The sequence below is a fragment of the Ailuropoda melanoleuca genome, chromosome 6 (genome assembly GCF_002007445.2).
Source record: "Ailuropoda melanoleuca isolate Jingjing chromosome 6, ASM200744v2, whole genome shotgun sequence".
In the NCBI taxonomy this organism is placed as follows: Eukaryota; Metazoa; Chordata; class Mammalia; order Carnivora; family Ursidae; genus Ailuropoda; species Ailuropoda melanoleuca.
This window is the reverse complement of record NC_048223.1, coordinates 118,336,825-118,360,006: the sequence shown is the minus strand read 5'-3', so window position 1 is coordinate 118,360,006 and position 23,182 is coordinate 118,336,825. Positions and strand designations below refer to the sequence as shown.

Genomic DNA, 23,182 nt, shown 5'->3' with positions numbered 1-23,182 from the left:
TTGGCTCTGTGCTTTCCTTCAGTGCCTGCTACCCTCGAGGCCTGGCCTGGGTGTTTCCTGGTTTAGGGCTCAGAGATCTTTGCAGTAAACCCTGTTGTTTGAGGTCCTTTTCTCGGCCTATGGTAGTGGGAGTGTGGGGGTGTCTCTCTTCCCCATTTCTTGCAACCATAATTTCCCTGCCTGGAATGCACTGTAGAGAGGTTATCCAGACTTGAACAGGGAGGTTACGGAGATGGAGAGGGAGGGAAGAAACTGGCATGGGGTGCCATTGTCCCTCCCCTGGACTCTGCCCAGAAACCATCCTGAGGTTGCAAAGCAGAAGAACGAACACCACGGACCTGTTCCTTGGCCCCTTTCCCCTTGGCACTGGGTGGTATGGAGGGAAGAACGGTGGAAAGTTCTCCCAGGCAGTGACCGTCTCGGGTGAGTTGTCCTCAAGATGAAATGTGTTACCCAAGTACAGTCTGACACTCGCACTGTCACCATTTAACTAAGGGAGAAACTGAGGCTGGAAAAGGTGAAGAAGAGCCTGCCGAAGGTCGCAGAGGTATTGAGCAAGGAGGCTGGGATTGGAACTCAGTCTGACACCAGGGCTGACTCACAACCACCACTCTCAAAATGCCGGTGACCAGTGCAGGCCAGTAAGAGAGCAGGGGTGACTGGGATGAGTTTGAGTTTTGTTTACACAGGGGGCCTGGAGGCATCCGCTGACTTCTCTAGAATGGAGGGGCCAGGGGCTGGGGCACCTTGAAGGCAGGTCAGCTCTGAACTAGACCCAAGGTGCTGTTGGTGGTCTTTGAGTGACAGGATGAAAGCCATGGATGGGCAGGGGAATGAAAAAGGATTTCAGCAAGATGGAAAGAATGGGAGCAGGTGGCCAAGTTCCCTCGGTCTGCCCCCCCTTCTCCTGTGGACTTGCTTCACCCCAAGTGAGGTCAAAGGAACCCAGGCCACAGCCCTCACTCTCTCAACTCACAGCAAAGGGAGCCACAGAAGGGACTGGGGACAGACTTAAGTGTATACAGCACAGTGGGACTTGGAACTTGCTAACTGGCAGCCCAAAGGCCAAATCTGGCCTATAGATGGGGTTTGTCGGGCCGGCTGGGTTTTAAAAAACATTTTAAAAATATTTTAAAAGGGAGAGATCTCACATGAACAGATTTCTGGACTTTCTTGAACCCTGGAAAACTCTGACAACACTGGAGCCCTGTCCCTACGTAGCACCAACAGGCCGGGGCTGAGCAGCAGCCTACGTCTGCCCCCAGGCCCTACCCGGCCCCCCGTGACAGCTGGCTCTGTCGCTCCTCCCCCTGGTGGTGACCTCTGCCAGTATCTGAGATTGCACCCCGAGGAAGGCGTGTGTTGTGACAGAGCAGAGGTGGTGCTGAGGGAACCCCGTAGGCAACTGGGCAGAGAAGTCTGGTGCTCAGGAGAAGGAAGATGTCAGTGACATAGACCCAGAAGTGACCGCGGTGTGGAAACTGGAAGCCAGCGACACTGAGAGCAGAGAGCACAGTATATGTCAGTCAGGGTTGTCTAGAAAAACACAGCGTGTGTATGTGTGTGTGTGTGTGTGTGTGTGTGTGTGTGAGAGAGAGAGAGAGAGAGAGAGAGAGAGCACGCATGCCCACGTGCTTTAAAGAGATTTATTTTAAAGAACTGGCTCACACGACAATGGGGACAGGCAAGTGTGAAATCTGTAGTCAGGCAGGCAGGTTGGAAACTCAGGTGGGAGCTGATGGTACAGTTTTGAGGCAGAATTTCGTTTCCAGAAACAGTTGTTGCTCTAAAGGCCTTCAACTGATTGCGTGAGGCCCACCCCATTATCGAGGGTAATCTCCTTTGTCAAGTCAACGGACTGTAGACATTAACCATATCTACGGAATACCTCCACAGCAACCTGTAGACTAGTGTTTGATTAAGTATCTGGGTACTGTCACCTTGCCAAGTTGACACACAGCTAACCATCCCCCAGCGATAAGAGCAGGAGGTCGAGGAAGGGAGCGTGGGAGACCTCGCTGTTTAGGAGTGGGCAGGGGAAGAAGGTGAGTCCCGCAGTTCTGATGAGGAGAAGCACAGGGAGGTGTGGCACCAATGACCGCAGCACTGCGTCCACAGTGTGCTGGGTGCTGGGTGCTGGGCGGGGGGTGCAGCTGGTACAGCAGTGCATGGGAGTCCTGGTGGTGACTTCGGTTCTTTCACAATATTTCATAATAAAGGGGGTAAACTGAGGAGCAAGGAGGAAAGGTTTCCTTCTGGTTTGTGCTTTTTGCAGGCTAAGGCAGAGGAGGAGCCCTGTTCCGAGAGAGAGAGAGAAAGAGAGAGAGAGAGAGAGCGCAGAAGAAAACCAGGGAGAGACTGATGGTAGGACTCCTCCTGTTGGGGCAAGAGCCGGGGGATGTCGGGAGAGCCCAGCCTCCACATGGGCAAGCAAGGACATCAGGGCAGAGCTCCAGCTGGAGCAGGCAGGGTGAGGAACAGGAGCGCTCTTGACAAAGGCCCCTTCTTTCTCACCTGGGAGGCTTCTTCCAATCCCCTCCGTATCTCCTGGCGCCACCTTCAGGCTGGCTTCCAGGTGCACCTGCAGTTCTGGCCCCCTTGTCCTGGACTCCTGTGTCTGGGGAGGACCCCGTCCCCAGGACCTCCTGCTGCCTCCCCTCCCTCTCCCTGAAAGCAGGACAGTAGCGTTGCTGGCTTTCCCCGCCCTGTGCTCTGCTCCTGGTCCCCACTCGCCCTGCTCGGCGCCCTCCATGGGGACTGGTTCCCAGTGGGCGGCTCTGGACAACGGGCAGCCTGAGTCCCGGGAAAGCAAGAACACACCCGAAGACGCGCCCGCGCGCACACACACACGCACACACACAACTGGAGGAATTTCATTTCCAGTTTTTAGAAAGCAGCAGAGTGTAACATGGCACATTCGGATCACCCTTACACCTACATGGGGCTTACTACTGCTTTCTATTTTGAATCCCTTCTGGGGGCGTCACCACAATTTCTTTCCACCCAGAAGGCCTCCAAGGGCTTCATCCTTCATCCAGCCCTGCCTCTCAGGCCTCCGCACTACTTTTCAGAGCTCAGAGGAGGGGGCAGCACGGCACGGAAACGGGGAGTGCTACTCAGGAAGGGCAGGCCCAACACACAGGGCGTGTGCGCCTGCTGGAGCTGCTCTGTGCCGCCTGGAAGCTCAAAACATGCTGGAACACGGAAAGAAAGGTATTTGCCTGAGTGACTCAGATATGTTCCAGCATTTTCCCACAGGCTCCTGCATATCCCAAAATAACTGCGACTCTGGATCCTGTTCCCTGGCATATGATTACATTTGTATAATGTTACAGAACAGTGGGCAAAGTGGCCACACTCGCACAGGAGCTGCAGGAATGCACGGCCCGCAGTGGAGCTCCAAGCTGCACAGAGACTCAACTCATAAGAAGTGTGGACTCACCAGAAGCATCCAGACCACCAGGAGGGGCCCTGGTCAGTGCCCACCTTCCATGGGGTGGGGGGGTGGTGAGGCCCATAAAGAGGAGACAACTTGCCCACACTCAGCACAGCCAAGGACCCCTAAACTCTCATCAACTATTAGTGATGCTTATTTTGGAATAAATGTCAGTCAAGCCTGGAAAACATAAGATCTTAAGTTAAAGGGACTTTAAGTCTCTCCTGGTTATCCAGGGTACCTCTGTGCCCAGGTCTGGACAACAACGTTGGAATTAGGAGCTTTCAAAATGAACTGCCTCAGGGAATTTACAGTCTTGCTCAGGAAATGACTGGAGGTGTTCAAAGAGCTGGAAGACAATTGGGCCCTGGCAAACAGACAGAAGGCATGGAGTTTTGGGGAGGGAAAGTCTGAGAAGGAAGGTACTGTCCAAGGAGGGAAGGTTTCACAGAATGGCGGGCTGAAGGGTGAGCAAGGTCTGGACAAGAAGGGAGAGGGCCAAGGGCAGACCCAAAGGTGGGAATGTGCTGGAGGGGTGCAGACCCTTGATGAGAGGATGTGGGGAGTGCTCTAGAAAGTTCTGGAAACCAAGCCCAGGGACTTGGGCTGCCAGCATTGAAGGTGCAGGTGGCTTTCAGTGTGGATGCCATTACTTGCTAGTTCCAAGTCGTTTGCTATCTGCTTCAACCTGGAGACAGGAATTTCACATGATTTTGATACTGTGTGTGTGTGTGTGTGTGTGTATAATATACTTATATTAATATATTTGTATTTATATAATATATAGTATTAATATATAATTTTAAATGCTCCGACCTAGGAAGAGGTGAGAGGTTATTTTCACATTTCTGTGGTCCTTAGATAGTCCTGTTCCTCTTGGCCACCACAGCCCACTTGGTGCTAAAGAAGATGGCGCACCCTGGTGAGGCTAACACGGCCTTTATGTCTCCTGGGGGCTGGACTCAAATCCTGCCTCTGCTCCCGGCTCTGCGGGCAAGTCACTTCCTGTTGCCTCATCCACTGCATGAGGATGTTGAGAATAACTGACATTTGTTACATGCCAGGTACAACTTCCACTGCTCCACATGTCTCAATTCATTTAATCATTTTCCCCCAATTTTACAACTGAGGAAACAGGGAAGGAAAAGGCTATGGGACTTGTCCATTGTCCCCGAGCTATTACAAGAAACTGTAACTGAATCCAAGAGTTTTGATTCAAGCCTGTGTTCTCCACTCTGATGTTCTCTAAAGGGCACCGGGATGGTTACACAAGCAGACCCCCCCCCCAGATATTCAGTGGATATCTGTGCCCCGACTCCTACAGAGACCAAGACAGTTACGTTAGTAAGAACTTTGCAGCCAGCTCAACAGCCAGCCTATTGCCCCCATGTGAGACCCAGAGACCACCAACACAGGCCAGATAATTCCTACCTGGATAGCCAGGTACCATCTGATTTGGATGATTAAAAATCTTCTAACTACAGTAAAGGGCTATCTATTGATGTTTAGTGATAAAGTTATCATCCGTCCGATTCATAACCACCAAGGAAACTTCACGTTAAGGTCCGTTGAGCATGGACGCCCAAGTCACAAAAAGAAGTGGTCATATTCTTTATCTTTGGTTCACTTGAAAAAGTCCAGTAGAAGCCTTTTCCCCTATTTACACATTCAGGTTTCTAGAATCAACGGTGTGTCATCAGCAGTCAGCTTGTACTCCCCACATGAGTTCACCCAGGAACGATGCTGGCGGATTCCCACCCGAATGACTTCAACCTTTCTCAGCGGGCTAAGAGTGGCAACTCCAGGAACGTGTATTTTTGTATGGCACAGTCACGCACCAATATTAAACTCAGTCCGGTCCTGAGGAATTCCACATGGGGGCTCTACGTCAGCGTGCTCTCTGGGGGTTCCAAGTTCTCAGGACTGTCCTCTTCTTCCATTTTTGATTTACAATTAAAACACCAAAATCTAGCACGTTCAGAAGCTGTGGTCCTTCCCAAGCTTTTAAAAGCCACTGGCATACAAACAAGGATCTTCTTCCACCCAGTGGCTTCTGAGTGCATCTGACCCTAACCCCAGTGGCTTCTAGGAACCCAATCTGGGAACACAAACCCAGCCCGGTTTGATGACTCAGAGAAGTGTCCGATAAAGATGACCCCAAGACTCTCACAGAACACATTCCCAATCCCAGTGACCTGGACTGCACACAACACTTTGGTCAGCCTCGGGCAGCTCGAGGGACTGGTTTTCCTGTGCGTCTGACCCTCCCAGCCCCTTGCTGAGGCCTGAGGGTGGCCCGAGGCCAGGTGAGCAGAGATGCTGCCAGAGCGGCCCCTGAGCTGCGCCAATCCAAAGACGGACATTCCCATCAACGGGGTGCACAGCCCCGAGTCTTCCCAGGTAACAGCTGCCATCTGAGGCTGAAATGTGACAGACACTCATTCTCTCATGAGCCGGGCCCAGAGAGAGGTCGTGGATTCCAGAACCGGCCTGTAACTGCATCTGCCACGGACTGTTACTAAAGCCAGTGAGACCCAATCTTGATGCTGCCGCTCCTCAAAACTTCAGAAATCACAAAAAACCATCTTGAGTTATATTATTACTTTATTTTCCTTTTTTTAAATGTAACATTAAAGTCATCCAACATACAGATATTCCTAGGGCTCCTTGCACATTTTATTCTACCTAAAATTAGCTATTTTTAGCTATGAGATGAAGAGACTCATCCCATTAAAAGGGCAACATTTCTGAAAAACGGATTCCATATTTATGCGATGGGAAATTAACACCCCATCTCCCAGCCCAAAACCTGCTTCGGTCCAGAGCTCCACGAAGACAGCTTACAACCATGGCTAACACGCAGTGCCCGCGCACAGAGAGGGCCCCAACAACAAGCAATGGGGTTAAACCTCTGAAACAAGCAACTTCTTTATTGTACAGAATAAGGATACAGAAGAAAAGCATCATTTTCCTTTTAGCCCTTTAATTAGTGTGTTTGGCCTCCACCCAAGTTACTGTGTACACCAAGCGCCTACGAATAGTAACAACAAATGGATTCCAAGTCCCTGAAATGCATGCAACTTAAAATTCCCTAGCGCGCACCGGCAGCTCCCAGGGCCTGGGGTCTGCGGCGTTCGGCGGCGACTACGGGGCGGCTGGGTTTCCAGCTGTGTCTGTCGTGCCAGTGCTGCCCGGGTTTGCAGCTGCTGCCTCTTTGGCTTCTGGCTGCTGGCTTTCAGTTTGGGGATCTTCTCCACTTCCGGCACTTTTCTTACTCTTGTCTGTGGCCATGGCACCCATCTCCATGATCTCCTGCAGTGGCTGATCGGTTTCAAGGGAGCTAGGCTGGAGTTCATAAACCTGGACTTGACCCGGGACATCTATTGCTTTCTGTTCAAGTTTTTCCAGGATGGTCTGAACCTTCCTGACACCATCTCTCCTGGCCTGACGGACGTCGGCTCGTCCTTCGGGGTCTACCGAATCCAGGGCCAGCAGCTCTTTGGTCAAATACTCTTCTATCATCAGGTACTTTTTGTCTGTCTTCTTGCCTTCAAAGTTGTCCACGGCCTGCTCTAGCCCTTGCACGTTCTGCAAGATGGCTTCCACCTTCAGCACGCCTGGGTGTTTCGGGGGCGCCTCAGCTTCCCCTGGTTTGGTAGGTGTGGCTTCCGCGGGGGCAGTGCCGGGGGCTGCCCCTTGTTCGGCAGCCACATTCTTGGGGGACGCAGGGATGGCAGGAGGGGCGGGGCTGGGAGGACAAGGAACCGGAGCAGCCACCGGAACCTTTACTTGCACCTTCTCAGAGGTGGGTGGGGGCTTCTGGGAGACAGGTGGCGAATCGGCCTCCTTGCGGATCACCTGAATCGGGATGTGTCCAGGAAGGAGATCTGGTCCAACTGGGCCTGGCTTGCTTTCGGGTTTGTTCTCAGGTTGGGGAACAGGTGAAGATTCTCGATGAGTCATGGGCTGCTGAGAAGAGGCAAGGACACAAAGATATTTTTAATAACTGGCTGAGAGTCCCAGGCAGTCGTTTGTTGCTAGTACCACTGACTATAAAGAAAACTGGGGAATGGCTTTAACGGGATGAAAGAGATTTTTGAAGTCAACCACATACTGTTAGAGAGTGAAAACGTACTGATCATGTGCAGGACCGAACCACTCATGTCCACTCATCGCCCTACGTCTGTTACTGCTCACTCAATCTTTCTGTAGATGGTATTCTTAGGGCAACGAAAAGAAAACCAATGTAGTTTTCAAAAATGAGAACTCGCTCACCAGAAACCTCACTGACTGCCGAGCTAATTTAGCTCAGAGCAAAGTCCCACGTGACTCAGAATCTTGGGGAGGCAGCCATAGAGGAGTAACTGCCTCACGCCCCTCCCTGACACCGTGGGGACAGCCTCTGTTCCGGGAGTGACAGTCCCACGTCCTCTTTCAGAAAAGTTGTAATCTTCTTTTTTTTAAGTCTATGACAGCCTCCTGGTTTCTGCCCAGACTGATGTCTTTTTCTGAGAATAAGCGAGATGCCCAAAATAGTTAAGTCTGGGAGAATTTGGCACGGGCGCCAACGCTCGGCTGCGCGTCTCCGCACGGACTCCTGGCTACACCGGAGGAGACGCTCTTTAACGTGACTGCAAACGATATGAGCTGTGCTTAAAACAAGTATCTTGGCTCTCCTAGCATTTCAGTGACTATCTCACCCCCCTTTTATGATTAAAGTAGAGGTGACGGACAACGCTGTTAGATTCAGGAGCACAACACGGTGACTCGACAGTTCCACACATTCCCGCAGTGCTCCCCGAGTAAGTACAGTCACGTCTGTTCTCACGATGTTATTACTCTATTCCCGACGCTGTACGTTTCATCCCTGTGATCTTGTAACTGGAAGCTTGTACCTCCTGACCGCCTTCACCTATCTTGCCCGTCCCGCCGCGTACCGCCCTGCTAGCAACCGTAAATTTACCCTCTGCTTACATGGGTCTGCTTGGTTTTTTGTTTGCTCATTTTGTTTTTTAGATTCCACAGTGGAGTGAAATCGTATGGTATTTCTTTCTGACTTATTTCGCTTCGCCTGATTCCCTCTAGTTCTATCCGTGTTGTTGCAAATGGCAAGAGTTCATTCTTTTTTGTGGCTGAGTAATAATAGTCCAATGTGTATGCAGACCACATCTGCTCTACCCATTCATCTACCGATGGACACTTGGGCGGCTTCCGTATCTTGGCTGTTGTGAATAATGTTGCAATACGCCTAGGGGTGCGCACAGCTTTTCTAATGAGTGTTTTTGCCAAACCCTTTAAAAATCTCACAGATCCTAATTTCATTAATTGGGGAATGAGAGTTAGACTACATGATTTCTAAAGTACTCCCAATTTAAAATACTAAATTCCACTACAATGTTCAGTTAGGTCAAATCTTTGCAAACCTTCAAAAAGAAATCTTAGAACACACACTAAAAGGGAGGGCACCACAAACAAGGTTAAGGAAGAAATAGGATTAAATATTGTTTCGCTGATTCTGGGAAATATACGGGAAAGACACGAGGGGAAGCATTTCTAGCTCTGCACGCGGGCAACTGCTTTCCTGGGATTCCTGAGCCGGCGGCTACTTAGCCATCTAAGCGCCAACAACGCCCTTTTCCACCAGACCTCTTTTGCCAACACGGACAGCCTCACTCCGGCTCTCACCTCTCAGAACTAGACACACACGCGTCTTTGGGTTTTAAAATGATCTCTGGGTAAGAAAAATGACTTTAGGGGCGCCGGGGTAGCACAGTCGTTAAGTGTCTGCCTTCGGCTCAGGGCGTGATCCCGGCGTTCCGGGATCGAGTCCCACATCGGGCTCCTCCGCTGGGAGCCTGCTTCTTCCTTTCCACTCCCCTGCTGAGTTCCCTCTCTCGCTGCCTGTCTGTCACATAAATAAATTAAAAAAAAATCTTTAAAAAAAAAAAGAAAGAAAAATGACTTTAGAAACTCTTAAGAGAGGTTACTCTACAGCTCATACTCTTTGAAAATGTCAAGGTCATGAAAGCAAAGGAACTCTGAAGAACTGTTCCAGATGAAGGAAGAATGAAGAGAAATGATATCTAAATGAGGTGCTCGTGATCCTAGATTAGATCCTCGAACAGGGAAACTGCTATCAAGGGTATCTGAAAGTGGACTATGTATCAGATAACAATGTCATAAGGACGTTAAGTTTCCTGATTCTGACCATTGTACTGTGGTTACGAACGAGGTCTTTCTTAGGAAAATATTTCCTGAATTATTTATGGATAAAGGGGCACAATATCTACAATTAAATCTCCAACAAAGAAACCACATGGACAATATGTATGGAAATAAGAAATAGCAAAGCAAATACAGCAAAATGTTAACAGTGAGTTTGGATGAAGGGTATACTGGGTTTCTTTGTATCATTCTTGTAGCTCCTCTGTAAGGTAGAAATTATTTCCAAATAAAGAAGCTCAACAAAGAACCAAAGGAGGGTGCTATCCCCATTTACAGTAAGACACCCTGCGTTTGTCTACGAGGGGCTTTCCTTCTAAAAACTGTGGCAGAGAACCAATTCGGATGCTCCCGTTGGGAGGCCCAGGGCTGCTCAAGGCTCTGCTAAGCTATGAGCTGTGCAAACTAACGACCTCCTCCTCCTCCTCCAGGATGTGCCCTACGAGTTGCCCCTGAAGGATGAACAGGACTGTGCCTACGACTTCACCATGCTGGAAGGTTTCCCACCCAGCCAGCCTGCCAGCCAGCTCATCATCAGGCCACGTAATGTGGTCTTTTGCTCCGCAGGAGAGAGGAGAAAGACAGGTCCCTGTCGTCAAGCTCAGAGCTGACTAGGTAAGATGAACGCTTTCGGAAGGCACAGAGTAACCCACGCCAAGCCGTAGGGACTGTGATGGGATGCCGCAAGGAAGAGGTGGCGGCTTCACGGAAAAGGCAAGACTGGCTGGTCCCTTGGAGGATGGGGAGAACGTGGATGGTGCTGGCATTTCAGGGAGCTGGGTCAGCGTGAGCAAAGGCACAGAGGCGGGGAGAACAGAAAGGGCTTGCAGAGTGGAGAAGGCGTATCCGTGATGAAGGAGACAAGCTGCCTGGAACACTGGCGACGAGGCTGTGGCTGGGGTGTGGAAAGGATCTGAAGGGCCCTGAAAAAGTGTGGTGGGCGCTACGGGACCCGGGTCCCAGGTGTGCGAGTGACACGACACATGCTGCCTGGCTAGGTCCCCCGAGGTGCTGGAGGTTCTGCCCCGAAGGCAGCTGCAATGACAGAGGGCAAAAGCGACAGAAAGCACTGGGAGTTCCCAGCACCTGCCCTGCCAGCATTTCTGCTCAGATGACCAGCCAATTCCAGGGTCTCGCTTTCCCCCAGTAACACGTGTGTGAGCTAGTTAGGCCCCACGGAGGAACCAGGGCACCTGCACAGAGCCCATCAGCCCCTGGAGAGATGCTGCCGGGCTGGTCTGTGGACACCAACTCCGTACCTGAGGCCTGTCAACCACGGTGTGCACACGGTGGGGCGATGGGGAGTGCACTGGTGTGCTGCTCCTGGCTGGAGAGCCCTCCCGGCTGGATGCACTCCGAACAGGTGACCGGAATGGGGACGCTGCCGGCATGGGCCGGGGCTCCCAGTCATCCCCCGGGACCCGGTGGTACATCGGCTGGTAGGTCTGGTATTCACCCTGCTGAGCTGGGTAGTGGGTCTTCTGGGCTTGGTGGAAGGAAGGCTGGGCTGCTGGCCGGGTGACATTCTGCTCGTGTATCACAGGGATGGGGATATAGCCCCGGGGGAGCTGGTGACTGCCCAAGCTGCTCCTGCTGGAGGAGGAGGGCAGGCTGGCCGAGGAGGACGAGGACGAGCAGTCCGAAGCAGCTGGAGACTGGGATCGCTGCAAGACACAAAGAGTAGAGGCATGAGTGACCCTCTGCCCTGATGCCCCAACCCTGCCTCCTTTCCGTGCCTGCTCTGGGTAACGCATTAGGACCTTCCACCTGTAAACCTTGCCATCTCCAAAATGCACTGCTAGGACTCGCGGCTCTAGAGCCAAGGAGAATCCCAATTCTTACCAGCTCAATAGCCTTTTAAAAAATAATTAATTGATTTGAAAGAGAGAGAGAGAGAGAAAGCACAAGAGCGGGGTGGGTGGAGGCAGAGAAAGAGGGAGAGGCAGACTCCCCGCTGAGCAGGGAGCCCCATGTGGGGCTTGATCCCAGGACTCTGAGATCACGACCTGAGCCAAAGGCAGATGCTTAACCGACTGAGCCACCCGGGCATCCCTCAATAGCCTCCTGAGCACCTAAAGTATGGAAAAGATGCCCCTTCGCCCCCAAGCTGACTAGAAGATTCAGGAAGATAATCCGTGAATATGCTTCAGCCCCAGGGCCACACACAGAAGTGCTCAATGTGCTGCTTCCGTTGTTGCTGCTGCTGTTGTTCTGATGTCACCTCTTTCTCTAACCCTTCCCTTGCAATCTACAGAGGATGCAGCTGGGCACGCGGAGCAGGCCAGCCCCTGGACCGCCTAGAAAATCAGGTGGATGTTTTCCCAGCTGGCTTCAAAGGGCCCCATTCAGATTTCTCTGATTAATGTGTCACTTTTGATTTTTTTAAAAATATTTATTTGTCAGAGAGAGAGAGAGAGAGAGCGCGTGCACAAGCAGAAGGAGCGGCAGGCAGAGCAGGCAGAGGGAGAAGCAGGATCCCCGCTGAGCGGGAAGCCTGATGCAGGACTCGATCCCAGGACACTGGGATCATCACCTGAGCCAAAGGCAGCCGCTTAACCGACTGAGCCACCCAGGCATCCTGTCACTTTTGATTTTTACAACAAAAATATTACTAATACAGGTACTCCTCCAAGAAAGGAAAAGAACAGAGCCAAGAAGGCAAGGCTAACTGTGGGCACAGACAGGGAGCAAGAATCAGCACTCACGAACACTGCCACTGGGCACAGCTGGGAGAGTCTGCAGACGGGACACACAGAAGGGCTCACTGCTCAGGGGTCCTCCTGGGGCCCACAGGCCCTCCAATCCCAGCTAAGAACTGGATTAAGAACTCTTTAGATATTAATGCACTGAAGCGTGGGCTTCAGGCTTAAAAATAAAACCCTATCGTCCAGCAGCTGACTTCCTGACTCTTTATTTTGGGTTTCCTTCCCCCCACCCAAGATTTTATTTATTTTTTATTTATTTATTTGAGAGAGAGAGGTAGTGACAGAGATAGCAAGAGAGAGAGAGAGAGCACCAGCAGGGAGGAGAGAGAGAAGCAGGCTCCCACTGAGCAGGGAGCCCGACATGGGGCTTGATCCCAGGACCCTGGGATCATGACCCGAGCTGAAGGCAGACACTTAACCGACTGGGCCACCCAGGCACCCCTTTGGGTTTCCTTTTAAACCGTGGGACACTGTGTGGGCAGGTATGGTGCCTCATTTTCCTACCAACACAGCTCCAAGCAGTTAATACCGATCCATAAGTACTGAACTGAATGAAATAACACATCGCTATCCCTGTGTTCCTGTTCAGAAAGTTCGGTAGGAGCAAGGAGCACCAGATTAGGAGCCAGAAGTCCAGGCTCCCAGTCCCAGAAATGCCACACTTCCACCTTTATGCATTTGGACCAAGCTGTTTACCCTTCTGAGCCCCAATTCCTTAGCCACAAAAATAAGCCATGACCCCTGCCTGTGGGGTCACATGCCTGTGAAATGCTGGGGGACACTGTGGGGCTGTCACGCTGTCTTTGCTGGGTGACCTCTGCTGCTGCAGGCCAGGCCCAGATGCCCTGCGTGTTAGCAGGTGCCTGGCCCAGGGTGTGGGGCCAGCCCCAGAATACACCAGCTCACTCTCCTTACCTCAGGTCTGTGGGAGCCTGGGGGCTGGGCTGCCGCAGCTGCTGCCACTGCCTGTCCACACTGTTTATCTGGGTGGGTGGCTTCCGCCACACCCCGCAGAGGTGACTGGGACCTCTGAGGAGCCTCTGTGGCTGCCTCGGTTCGGAATCGCTGTGTCCCTGGCTGGGGACAGACAAAGGAAGGGCGCGGCTGCCGGCCCTCGGCACCTTCGTGGAGGACAGGAATGGCAATGTAGCCTGGTCGGAGCTGGGGGTACACGGCGTGGCCTTCCCGAGCGGGCAGCAGCCTGGGGCCCTCCTGGGAAGGGCCATTTGCAGAGGACGGTGGTTCCTACAACACAAAAAGGATGAACGGTCTGGTTAGGAACTGGGAAGAAAACACCACCAAAGAGGTGAAAACACCCCCAAAGAGGTAAAAACATGGTGCTAAGTGCCATCTTCCAGACTGATTCTGGGCACCTCCCCCACCTCCAGCATCAGCCAAGCCGGCTGAGCAGAGACAGCGAGGCTGCTCACAGGCAGACATCCCCTCCCCTACGAGGCCGCTGTATGGGCAGCCGTTTACGAGCTAGAGGCATGAAGAGAAAGCAGGTGAGCCACGGTATCCGTTGAGCATGGAGATGTCCCAATTTCCCAAACAGGCCAGACAGGTTTCTTTTATGGGTGACAACCAGCAGCCATATGTAGGAGAGCCACGGACTGCCCCCCAAATCAGAGACCCAGATCAGAAGGCGCGAGGATGAGTCAGTCCAACTCACTAAATTACAGCTAGCTTCCCTGCTTCCTCAAAAGTCCTAGCATTTCCTAACAACACAGGGCTGTGCTGGACCCGAACACAGGACACAGCTTGGACATCCCTGCAGAGAGGCGGCAGTGGGGCCAGGCTGCCTACCCAGGGACATTTTTGGAACAAGCTGCAAGAAATGGAGATAAGAAGGCACACGGGCAGCACAGCAGGAGAACAAATTACGGAGAATGAATTATGCTGGTCCGATGATGCCAACAAAGGCTGCTCTGGCGAGGAGTGGCTGGGGTCCCTCTCGTGTCCTCTCATGAAGTTGTCCCTTCAGCCGCCTGGCTATTTTGGGACCCTTGAGAAGGCCAAGTTCCAGATGTACCACAGAGAAAGATCTTGTTTCAGACAACAAGGCCGATCAGTCACTCACGGGGCAATGTCATTTCTCACCACGGGCTGAGCAACCAAAGTCAGGGACCCCCAAGGCTTCTAGTCTTGACTATCTCCTGAACCCTTCTAGAGGGTCCTTTACAGAGGAGGATGCTACGGAACTGTGCCACTTACACTCCTCTGGCTAGGTCACCGATGAAGGACAACGATCCTTCCTTCAGAAGGCATCTCTCCCAACTGCAAACAAATGCCAAAGACTGAGAATCTAGGAGCTTGCAGGGTGTAACTCTCACTGCTGCAAAACCAGTCACAAGTAAGGAAAGCTGATTTACATTTTGTGTAATCGACCATTATAATTTTGCCTTGTTTCTGTGTTTGTGTGCAACAGTCGGCGGTGGTGGACCCTGGAATTCTGGAATTTAGCTCTTTCAGACCCCGTGGCCAACCGCTGCCCTCCTGCTGAGCCCCTGCCCAGGCCTCCCGCACACAGGAGAGGCAAGGGTGTCGCTGTGTCCTTGGGGACACCAACAGACAGGCACTCTCAGATTAGAATACCCACGTGCTCAGGGTGGCGACATTATTTTAGCCTGCTTGGCTCTCAGGTCACCCAAGAGCAGGCGGTGGGTTGAGGCCTCAGATTCAGAGGCCAATTCCTGCCATGAGACGAGCACCAGAAAGGATGTAGCAAGAGGCACTGAGGACACCCAGCGCTACTCGGTGCTGACTCCTAACCTGCCATCTCGGCATGTGATCCCCTCACCGGGGCACCCCTCCTTCCAGCCTGAAGCAGGGGCCCGGACAAGTCCTGGACATCTTCTCTGCTTGTCACCTGGAGGCTCACGGTTCCCTCCCAGCCATGTACAAAAGCCTCAGCTATCCTCACGATCCTCGGGGGGCGGGGGGGCAGTTAGGAAGCCCTCATCCACTGAGTACTCCTGGTGACCATCTAGCTACTCAGATCCTGGGTACTATGGGTTTACCAGACCAGCGAGACATGATCCCTGCCGACCGGGCGCTTAGAAGACTGTTGAAGACAGCATGAAACACACAGGAAGCAAACCCCCCAGAGAGCATGGGAGGCTCTGCAAATGGGGGAAATGCATGGGCTTTTCCAGCTAGGATGGGGCTGTCCTAGATAGGATGCTGGTTGATTCTGACCTCTATTAGTAACAGTTCTGTGATCTGAGATAATTCTCTGAACCTGTGAGCTTTAATTCCCTTACCTAGAAAATGGAGCCAGCAGCACCCATCTCGCAGGACTGCTGGGGGGTTTTAGGAGAGCACAGGCAAGAAGGATGCCCAGAAGGCAGCATGGCATGGGAGTTCCCTCCCCAAAAAGGCACACAGTCACGCTGTGCAGATCCCAAAGTGTAGAAGGAATCAAAACTGAAGACCAAAGCTAACTGACAGAAGATTCAGAGTAGTGGCTGTCCCGTAGGGCATGGGAGTAACTGGGAGGGTCTTGAACCTTCTGAGAGGTGAACCTTCTGTGAGGACGGAAACGTTCTTTTTCTGCACGGTGGTAAACAGGTAGATTGTATGTACAAACCTATCAAAGCACAGACTTCCCTGGAATCGCCCCCTCCACTGCCCAGCCCCTGCCGTATTCCACCCACGCTATCCGATTTTAACAGGTGAGGGCTGTGCCAACCCCACCACCCCCACAAAGCCGACTGTTAGCTGTGCCTCCAACTCAGCCCCTTCCAGGGCCTGGAAACCTTAGACGGACCTGGCTGCGGCTTGGCTCCTCCTGGGGGAAGCCCCTGGATCCAGAAGGCACGGCAGCTGCCTGCCAAGAGCTGCGCATTTTGTGCATCTCACTGAATGTATTTTGTACAAGAGAAAAGGCAAGACAAAGGATAGGGGCAGGAAGGAGGGAGGAAGGAAGAGCACTTCCGCCTGCCCAGAGGAGGGGACAGCAGGCACTGCCTCCTGGAGCCAACACGCCACCTGGGTCTGGGAAGAAGTGCTATGTCTGGTCTTGGTCCTGTGGTTGGTGAAGGAAAGCTGTGGCCCCTGGAGGCGGGGTGGGGAGTCCAAGCAGCAGAGGGAAGGGGGACAGCACCGAAGGCACGTGCTGAGCTGGAGACGGTGAGGCCGGAGGCCCAGAGGCCTGACATCCACTGTCCCGAGGGCTGCTGACAAGAAATGCCTCAGCAAGACAGAAGGAACCGAAAGGAGAAACCAGGACACGTCAGGAAACGAGGGGAGGAGTCAGGGATGAGAGTAAGGAAGTGAGGGCAAAGCCGGGGCCGAGGGCACAGAAAGGAAGGGTGACCCACGGAGGTGCGCAAGAGGAAGAACGGAAAGGCCTCCATGCCTGGCAGGGCAGCAGGAGTGAGGGGGAAGGCCCACTAGCAAGACTTGAGTTCTGAGCATGGGGTTGACAGGGAGATGGTGCTGCCGGCTGGGAGGGTTAAGGGCAGCCGGGAGGCCTTGACGTTCTGCCCTCTGGGTCCCGTGGGAGTTGACCCGTTTATGCCATTTAATAAAAAACCCCACATCTCTTCAGTCACATCTAAAAGAATGCTCCAGTTCCGTCTGAGGGGGGGTTTTGTTTAGAAAAACACTGCTTGGGGTAAGTAGAAAGCCACACCAGCTTCACAGAATAGAAGAGTAAGCACTTGGACACGAATGAACAGCTGAAACCAGCAGCGAAGCTCCCACCTAGACGAAGACCCGTAACAGGAACACGGATGCCTCCCACCTTCCGACGTGTCTACTCTGCTACGGTCGGAGTCCTGTCAGTAGCAGCTGCGGCAGTGTTTACTAACTAAAAAGCACCACCTGAAAGAGTTAAATAGCCTGTTCTGTCTTCTATGGTGCTTTTCATCACAATCTAATAAAAAAAAAGACAACATTTTAAAATGAGAAAAGTGGGGTGCCTGGGTGGCTCAGTCGGTGAAGCATTGGACTCTTGATCTCAGCTCAGGTCTTGAGTTCAAGCCCGGTGCTGGGCTCCAAGCTGGGCCTGGAGCCTATCTTAAAATAATATAAAATATAATAAAATGAAAAAAAGTCAAAGAGACAAATGTGTGATAGCTATGATTCTCGCAGAGTATGAGGAGAACATGCCTCCTCAGTCCCCTAAGAAGTTCCAGCACATCCAGAAAGAGCCTATTGGTTAGGCCAGCCTCCTCAATACAGGACCCATGACTTGACCCCTTCTGACCTCAGTGGGGACCAGGGACCGCTCCCCTTGGGGTTCCGCTTCTGGGGAGGGAGGGGTGGGCTGCGATCATGTGACCAGACAGGCCGTTGCTGGTCCTTCCCTCGCCACCTGCCCCACAGCTTAAGGAGTAATGACTGCACTCCAGGAATTATTCTCCAGTGCAGCTCAGCTTATCATCTTTATCTTTGGGCAAAGATGTCAGGAATCCATATATACAAGATCTGATTAGGAAATAAGACTTTCACCGCTTATCTCCCTACATTCATTTATAAAATGAACTGGTTCATTCTTCTCCCTTGCTTTGCACGGCGCTAAAATCTTGAGGCGGATCTCAGGGCACTAAACAACTCCACGAGATGGCCAGGATAAAAAGCAGAGAACATTACCCCAGATGAGCCAAAATCTGCCCTATTAAGTACAAGGTATTATTATGAGAGAAGCCTGGGGTCAGATTCTGAGCTTGGGTGAGCCCTTACGCAAGTCTTGTTTGCTTAAGAGCACTCTTCAGAGCACCAGAGCTTTGCTGCTGGTTTTTAATAACAATGTGGGCGCTAAGGGGGCAGCTAGGAGACGCAGAGAGAGACCGCACTCAGTACTAAACCTGGATCTGCCCCTAAATACTTGTTATATAAGCAGCTCCCATCCCCTCTCTGGACCTTACTTTCCTCGGCTGTACAATGAAGGGGAGCCCAGGTTCTCTGTGAAGCAGTGGTTCTCAGACTCTAGGGGGCATCAGGAGCACCCAGAAAAGGCATAAAAATGCAGACCCTAAGCCCAACCCCAAGACAGTGTGACTGGGTAGTTATGTGGGGAAGCCTAACCAGGACTGCACTGAGAAACACTATCTACGCGAAGTTCCTTCCCACTCTGGCGTTCTTCATGGCCCTTATTCCAAGGTCCCCTTAGCTTTAAACATGCACATAAAGCTCAAAAGGAAAAGCTGACATCAAAGAAATCTAAAAATGACCACTCTTAACTGTGTTCAGCTAAATCATAATGGAAGTCACTGGGATTCAACATGTCCCAATGTTTCATGTCCCAAATGAAGAGGCGGCCACTGACCCCTGGGAGGGACTCCTTGTGCCTTTTGTTGTTGTTGTTGTTGTTAAAGAATTATTTATTTCAGTGAGAGAGACAGAGAGCGAGCAAAGGGGGCTCGGAGGGGCAGAGGAAGAGAGAGAGAGAGAGAGAATCTCAAGTAGACTCCCCGTTGAGCACAGAGCCTGACATGGGGCTCGATCTCATGACCCTGAGATCATGACCTGAGCTGAAACAAAGAACCGGGTGCTTAACTGACTGCACCACCCAGGCGCCCCAGGACTCCTTGTGCCTTAAAAGTGGTTAAGAACAACAGCTCTTGGGTCCCTACCAGGGATATGCCAACCACTGTGCTGAACCCTGCACTTTTATAGCCTTCGCGGCTTTGGGGACAGCTGGGGAGCAGGGTTTGCCTTGACCTATCCACAACTGGTTCCCTGTTCACTGAGCTGCCTCTGAACCCTGAAAACAGCCCCCAGCAGCCCTCAATCTCAAATCCGTGGCACAGCGCTCTCCAAAGTGTTCTCAGCACCTACAAGTCATAGCTCCCACCAGTGTGGTCTGAGCGAAGGGTGCGAGTGACAAAAGGTTAACTTTCAGGGCTGCCCCGGAGCACTTTATCTCCACAGCCCTGGAGTGTCAAGCAGGGCACAGATCCAGTAACTGGGTTTTGAGGCCAGAAGAGCATTCACAACGGTCAGGTACTGACTTCTACTAATGACACTTCAAAACTTCTAAAACAAAGAAAAAAAGATGGAGGAAAACAGGAACCCTGAACTCCCCATATATCTAGGGCCTGGATCGAAGTTAAGAAGCTTGGCTCGCTTCTAGCAGGCCGGAAACAAAACGAAAGAAAGACTTCCTTCTAAAGCACAAATAGTTGAGCTTCAACACCCATCCAAGACTTCCAGCTTGGTACGCTCAGGCCATGGGAATGAAGTAAGTATTATTGCCAATTTGATACAACCCTCAGCCAAACTCGAAATTCCTCCAGTTCCCACTGCATGTGATCAAGGGTCTCTCCCTCCGCCCAAGTTTGGGCACATAATGGACACCAGGTGAACTGTGAATAGCAAGGAAATTCCACCTCCACAGAAGTCTGTGCACAGGGCTTCTGGTAAGACAACAGTCTGTGCTGACCACCATTTCTGGCCACAGCCCAGTGACAGGGCTACTGGAGGCTGTATCTGATTGCCTGTTATCAAAGCCCACATATTTTATCCTGGGATCACTGAGACAGGTGTCCCGATATGTTCCTACCAGGGAAAACTTTCTATAGGATGAAACTTAACACCTCTTCTCTTTGCAGCTGTGTCCAAACCAGCAGGAACGAACCGGCGTGAGCCCCGGACTTCAAGCGTTTCTCACCCTGAGCTCCAGTCCCACCCTGCTGCTCACCAGCTCTATGCCCGCAGACAGGACTCCTGGCTACCAAGACTCAGTTTCTCCAGCTGGAAAAATCCCCACACCTCCCAGGGATTTTTGCAAGATTTAAGTGAAATAAAGCACAAGAAAGGCTTTGTAAACTGAGCCTGCTCCAAGTCCTACACAATCACGTTCCTTCATTCCACACACGGTTATTGACAGACCCAGCTTTTCGGAGCAACAGTTGGTTGAGCCTACAGCGTACGATGCCTAAAGCCTAAGCGGTCTCACCAGTCGGTAATAAGCCTGTTAGGAGTTAGAAGCCCCTTTATCCGAGAGTCTTAAGGACACTAATTAGCAAGGGTGCCATTTTCTCTTCTGGGAACTGTATCTAATGCTTTACAATCTGGAAGCAAACACAGCCCAACGCTCTAGGGGCTGGGCCCTAACCTCCCCTCCCCCTCCAAGAAGCCCCAGCCCAGCCACTCTGAAGGGACCTGCCCTGAAGACCAATCCACACTCAACTTGGGCTGACTGTGGCTCCTTGCACTCCCGCCCCTGAGACCCGGTGAGAAAACCCAGGCCAGGGTGGGGCAGGAGGCTCTGTCTGGGAGCAGAACCTCTCCTGGCGTCTCACCAACAGTCTCAGTGTGTCCCCCAGCAGGGTGTGTGGGCACCTTGCAGGCCAGGCACCATGGACCACGGCTGGCATTTGAGCACCAGCCTCCAGCCTCCCCATATGCCCCACCCCCTGGAGCCCTCCTCAAGGATTCCATGTAGCAGGTGTGGCCCAAGGTCACACGGGCAGTTACCAGGCCAAGAACCCCAGTCACCCGATGCCCAGCTCCTGAACTCATGGCTTCAGGGAAATGAAAACCCTAGCTAGTTCCTCTTCAGAAAAAAGGAGTAGAGACACCTGCTCTAAGGATCTGAAATCACGAATCACAGATGGAAAAATACCTGAAATTTCCACATCAGGAAGCAAACTCTGAAGTTACATAAAGAGACTCCCTCATGGTTCATTGCATGGGTTTTTCAAGGACTGATCTCATATGACGGTGGAACACTGACCAACCACTTGGCTCTGCCATCTGCTAGACACCAACTATGCAAGTGTTTGTTGGTATCAGGGCGCAGGGCTTCACTAGATAGGCGTTTTGTACAAAATCGACCCCCTCTCCCCACAAATCTCCAATTCACCAACTGCAGCTAGGGCTAGGGCCCTTTTAACCCAGGGTAGCTGCCTTGAGGGGAATTCCTGGGGACTCTCTTCCCCACCCTCAGCAGCTGCTCAAAGCATTCTCCTAACAACCACACTCCCTCAAGAGGGCGGTGGCAATTAGCAAACCCCCCTCTCCTTCCACCTGCAGTGACATTTCCACCCCTTAGAGAGCTGGGTCCAGAACAGCTGTGCAAATGGCCAGCCCCTAGGTAATGTGACTCAGTTTCCCCACAACACTGACTGGGGACCTCGCTCCTGCCTGGCAACTGTCCTGGGGTCTGTACAAAGATGTGGAGGGAGACACTCCCCGAAAGGAGTCAAGATTGAGGGTTAACACACCACCCCATGCAGTAGAGGCCAGGAAACAGTGCCTCCTGGCCTATCATGGCAGAGGGATCAGGGATGAATCAGGGATGAAGCTGGTTGGGGCTGTGGGCTGCAGGTTTGGTTGAGGCTCCAGAAGGCCCAACAGCCTTCATCTGACCCCCCTGCCGTGTCCCCAAGTAATGTGGGGCATGGGAACCCCGGGGAAGGGTGCTGAGGGCATCCAGACACTAGTCAAAAGACAGCCAGCTAAGGCAGTACAGGGGGTAAGGGGCTTGCTTCTGAGAAAAAAGACTTGAGGCCTACCTGGGAGCCATGTCCAGACAGATCTGTCTGCCATGTGGTGAACCCCCATTTCCTAGTGGAGGCTGTGACTGTTTCCACGGATTGAACACAGATGTCCAGTCGGCCCCTGACTCATCACTTTCCACGCACTATCCCCCCTGAACCTCACAATCCTGCTGGCTAGGTAAGGTGGTGTTCCCATTTTACAGAAGGGGAGACCAAGGTTCAGAGAGGATGAGTGATTTATCTGAGATCACCAGAACCCAGGTTTGTCTGACATCAAGGCCAGGGATGTGTTAACCCTTTCACTATTCTTGCCACACCTACACAATCTGTAATAATAACTGTGGCTAAAATCTTCAAACCCTTCATCTTCCCAGGGTACAACGCAGCAGGGGAGAAAGCATTTAGTTTTGCCCAGTCGAGCTGGGCTGAGGCTCAAGACCTGGAACATTCAGTTCAAGTGTGCTCTGGGCCAGGGACCCAGTGCTCGGTGCTGAGTCATTGCCTGGCTCAGGCAGGGCAGGCGAAAGTGCCGCGCTCTGCTCCATTCTGAGTCACACCACAGCTCCATGCGCCCAGCATGGCGCCTCTGGAGGGAGAAAACCCAGCTCTATCTGGGCAGGAGAGCTGGTCCCCCCGCTTGACACTCAGGGTCTGTGGGATGAATGTGAAAGATTCAAAAAGTGATGTGGCTGCCTTGTCTTCTGCACACACACATTCTTTCCTAGCTTCCTGCTGTCTGGATTTAACTCATCTATCCAGGGTCTAAGAAGAATCTTTAAAATAACGGGGAAAAAAAAATCTACAATTGGACCTTAATGAACACTGAGGGCGTGATTTCAAAATAGGAAATGGCTGTTCTCCAACAGGATGCTCGAGAATTTTCAGTGGCATGAGTCTCACCTCAGTCACTGGGGACACTGCTCTGTGCTCGGAGCTCTGGGGCAGCCACTCTGTTTACAGGCTCTTGACGTAGGCAGTGAGCAATCTGTAATTCTGGGCTTTTCTGAATTGACAGTGAATAAGAAGCCTCACTGTGCACTGTCTGGTCTTACTGCCAGCCACGTGGGGGGAAAAAAGTGAGAGAGAGAGAGAGACACTCCTTTGACAGCACGGAGCCTGCTCTCTGTGCAGCTGGACATTAGCGGCGTCTGGCTGCTGGGAGCTCCCAGCCTCTCCAGCTCGTCTGCTCCAAGATGCTGTGTCTCTGGCAGGGGCAAAAAAGGGCTTCTCCAGACTCAAACAGAAGAACTTAGGGAATCAATACTGAAGTCCTTTGTGGAGAAAAGGCCATTTAGAAATGCAGTAAAAAGGAATCTGCCCCCGGGGGACCTGGGGGAGCCCAGGACAACACTTCAGTGCTTAGGAAA

At 52.1% G+C, this 23,182-nt stretch overlaps 1 protein-coding gene across 2 annotated transcripts in view; it reads right to left on the bottom strand.

Annotated features, from left to right (window-relative positions):
- Positions 1-6,022: 6,022 nt before the first annotated feature.
- Positions 6,023-23,182, bottom strand: part of BAG3 (BAG cochaperone 3) — a 23,292-nt gene continuing 6,132 nt past the window's right edge. The window contains exons 2-4 of one of the 2 annotated variants that reach the window (XM_034663356.1): positions 13,279-13,608; positions 10,918-11,322; positions 6,023-7,405 (exon numbers count right to left, since the gene is read on the bottom strand). In XM_034663356.1, the coding sequence (XP_034519247.1) occupies positions 6,581-7,405; positions 10,918-11,322; positions 13,279-13,608 (1,560 nt within the window). In that variant the 3' untranslated portion in view covers positions 6,023-6,580. The remainder of the gene's footprint in view (positions 7,406-10,917; positions 11,323-13,278; positions 13,609-23,182) is intronic. The other variant, XM_034663357.1, reaches the window with a different exon arrangement.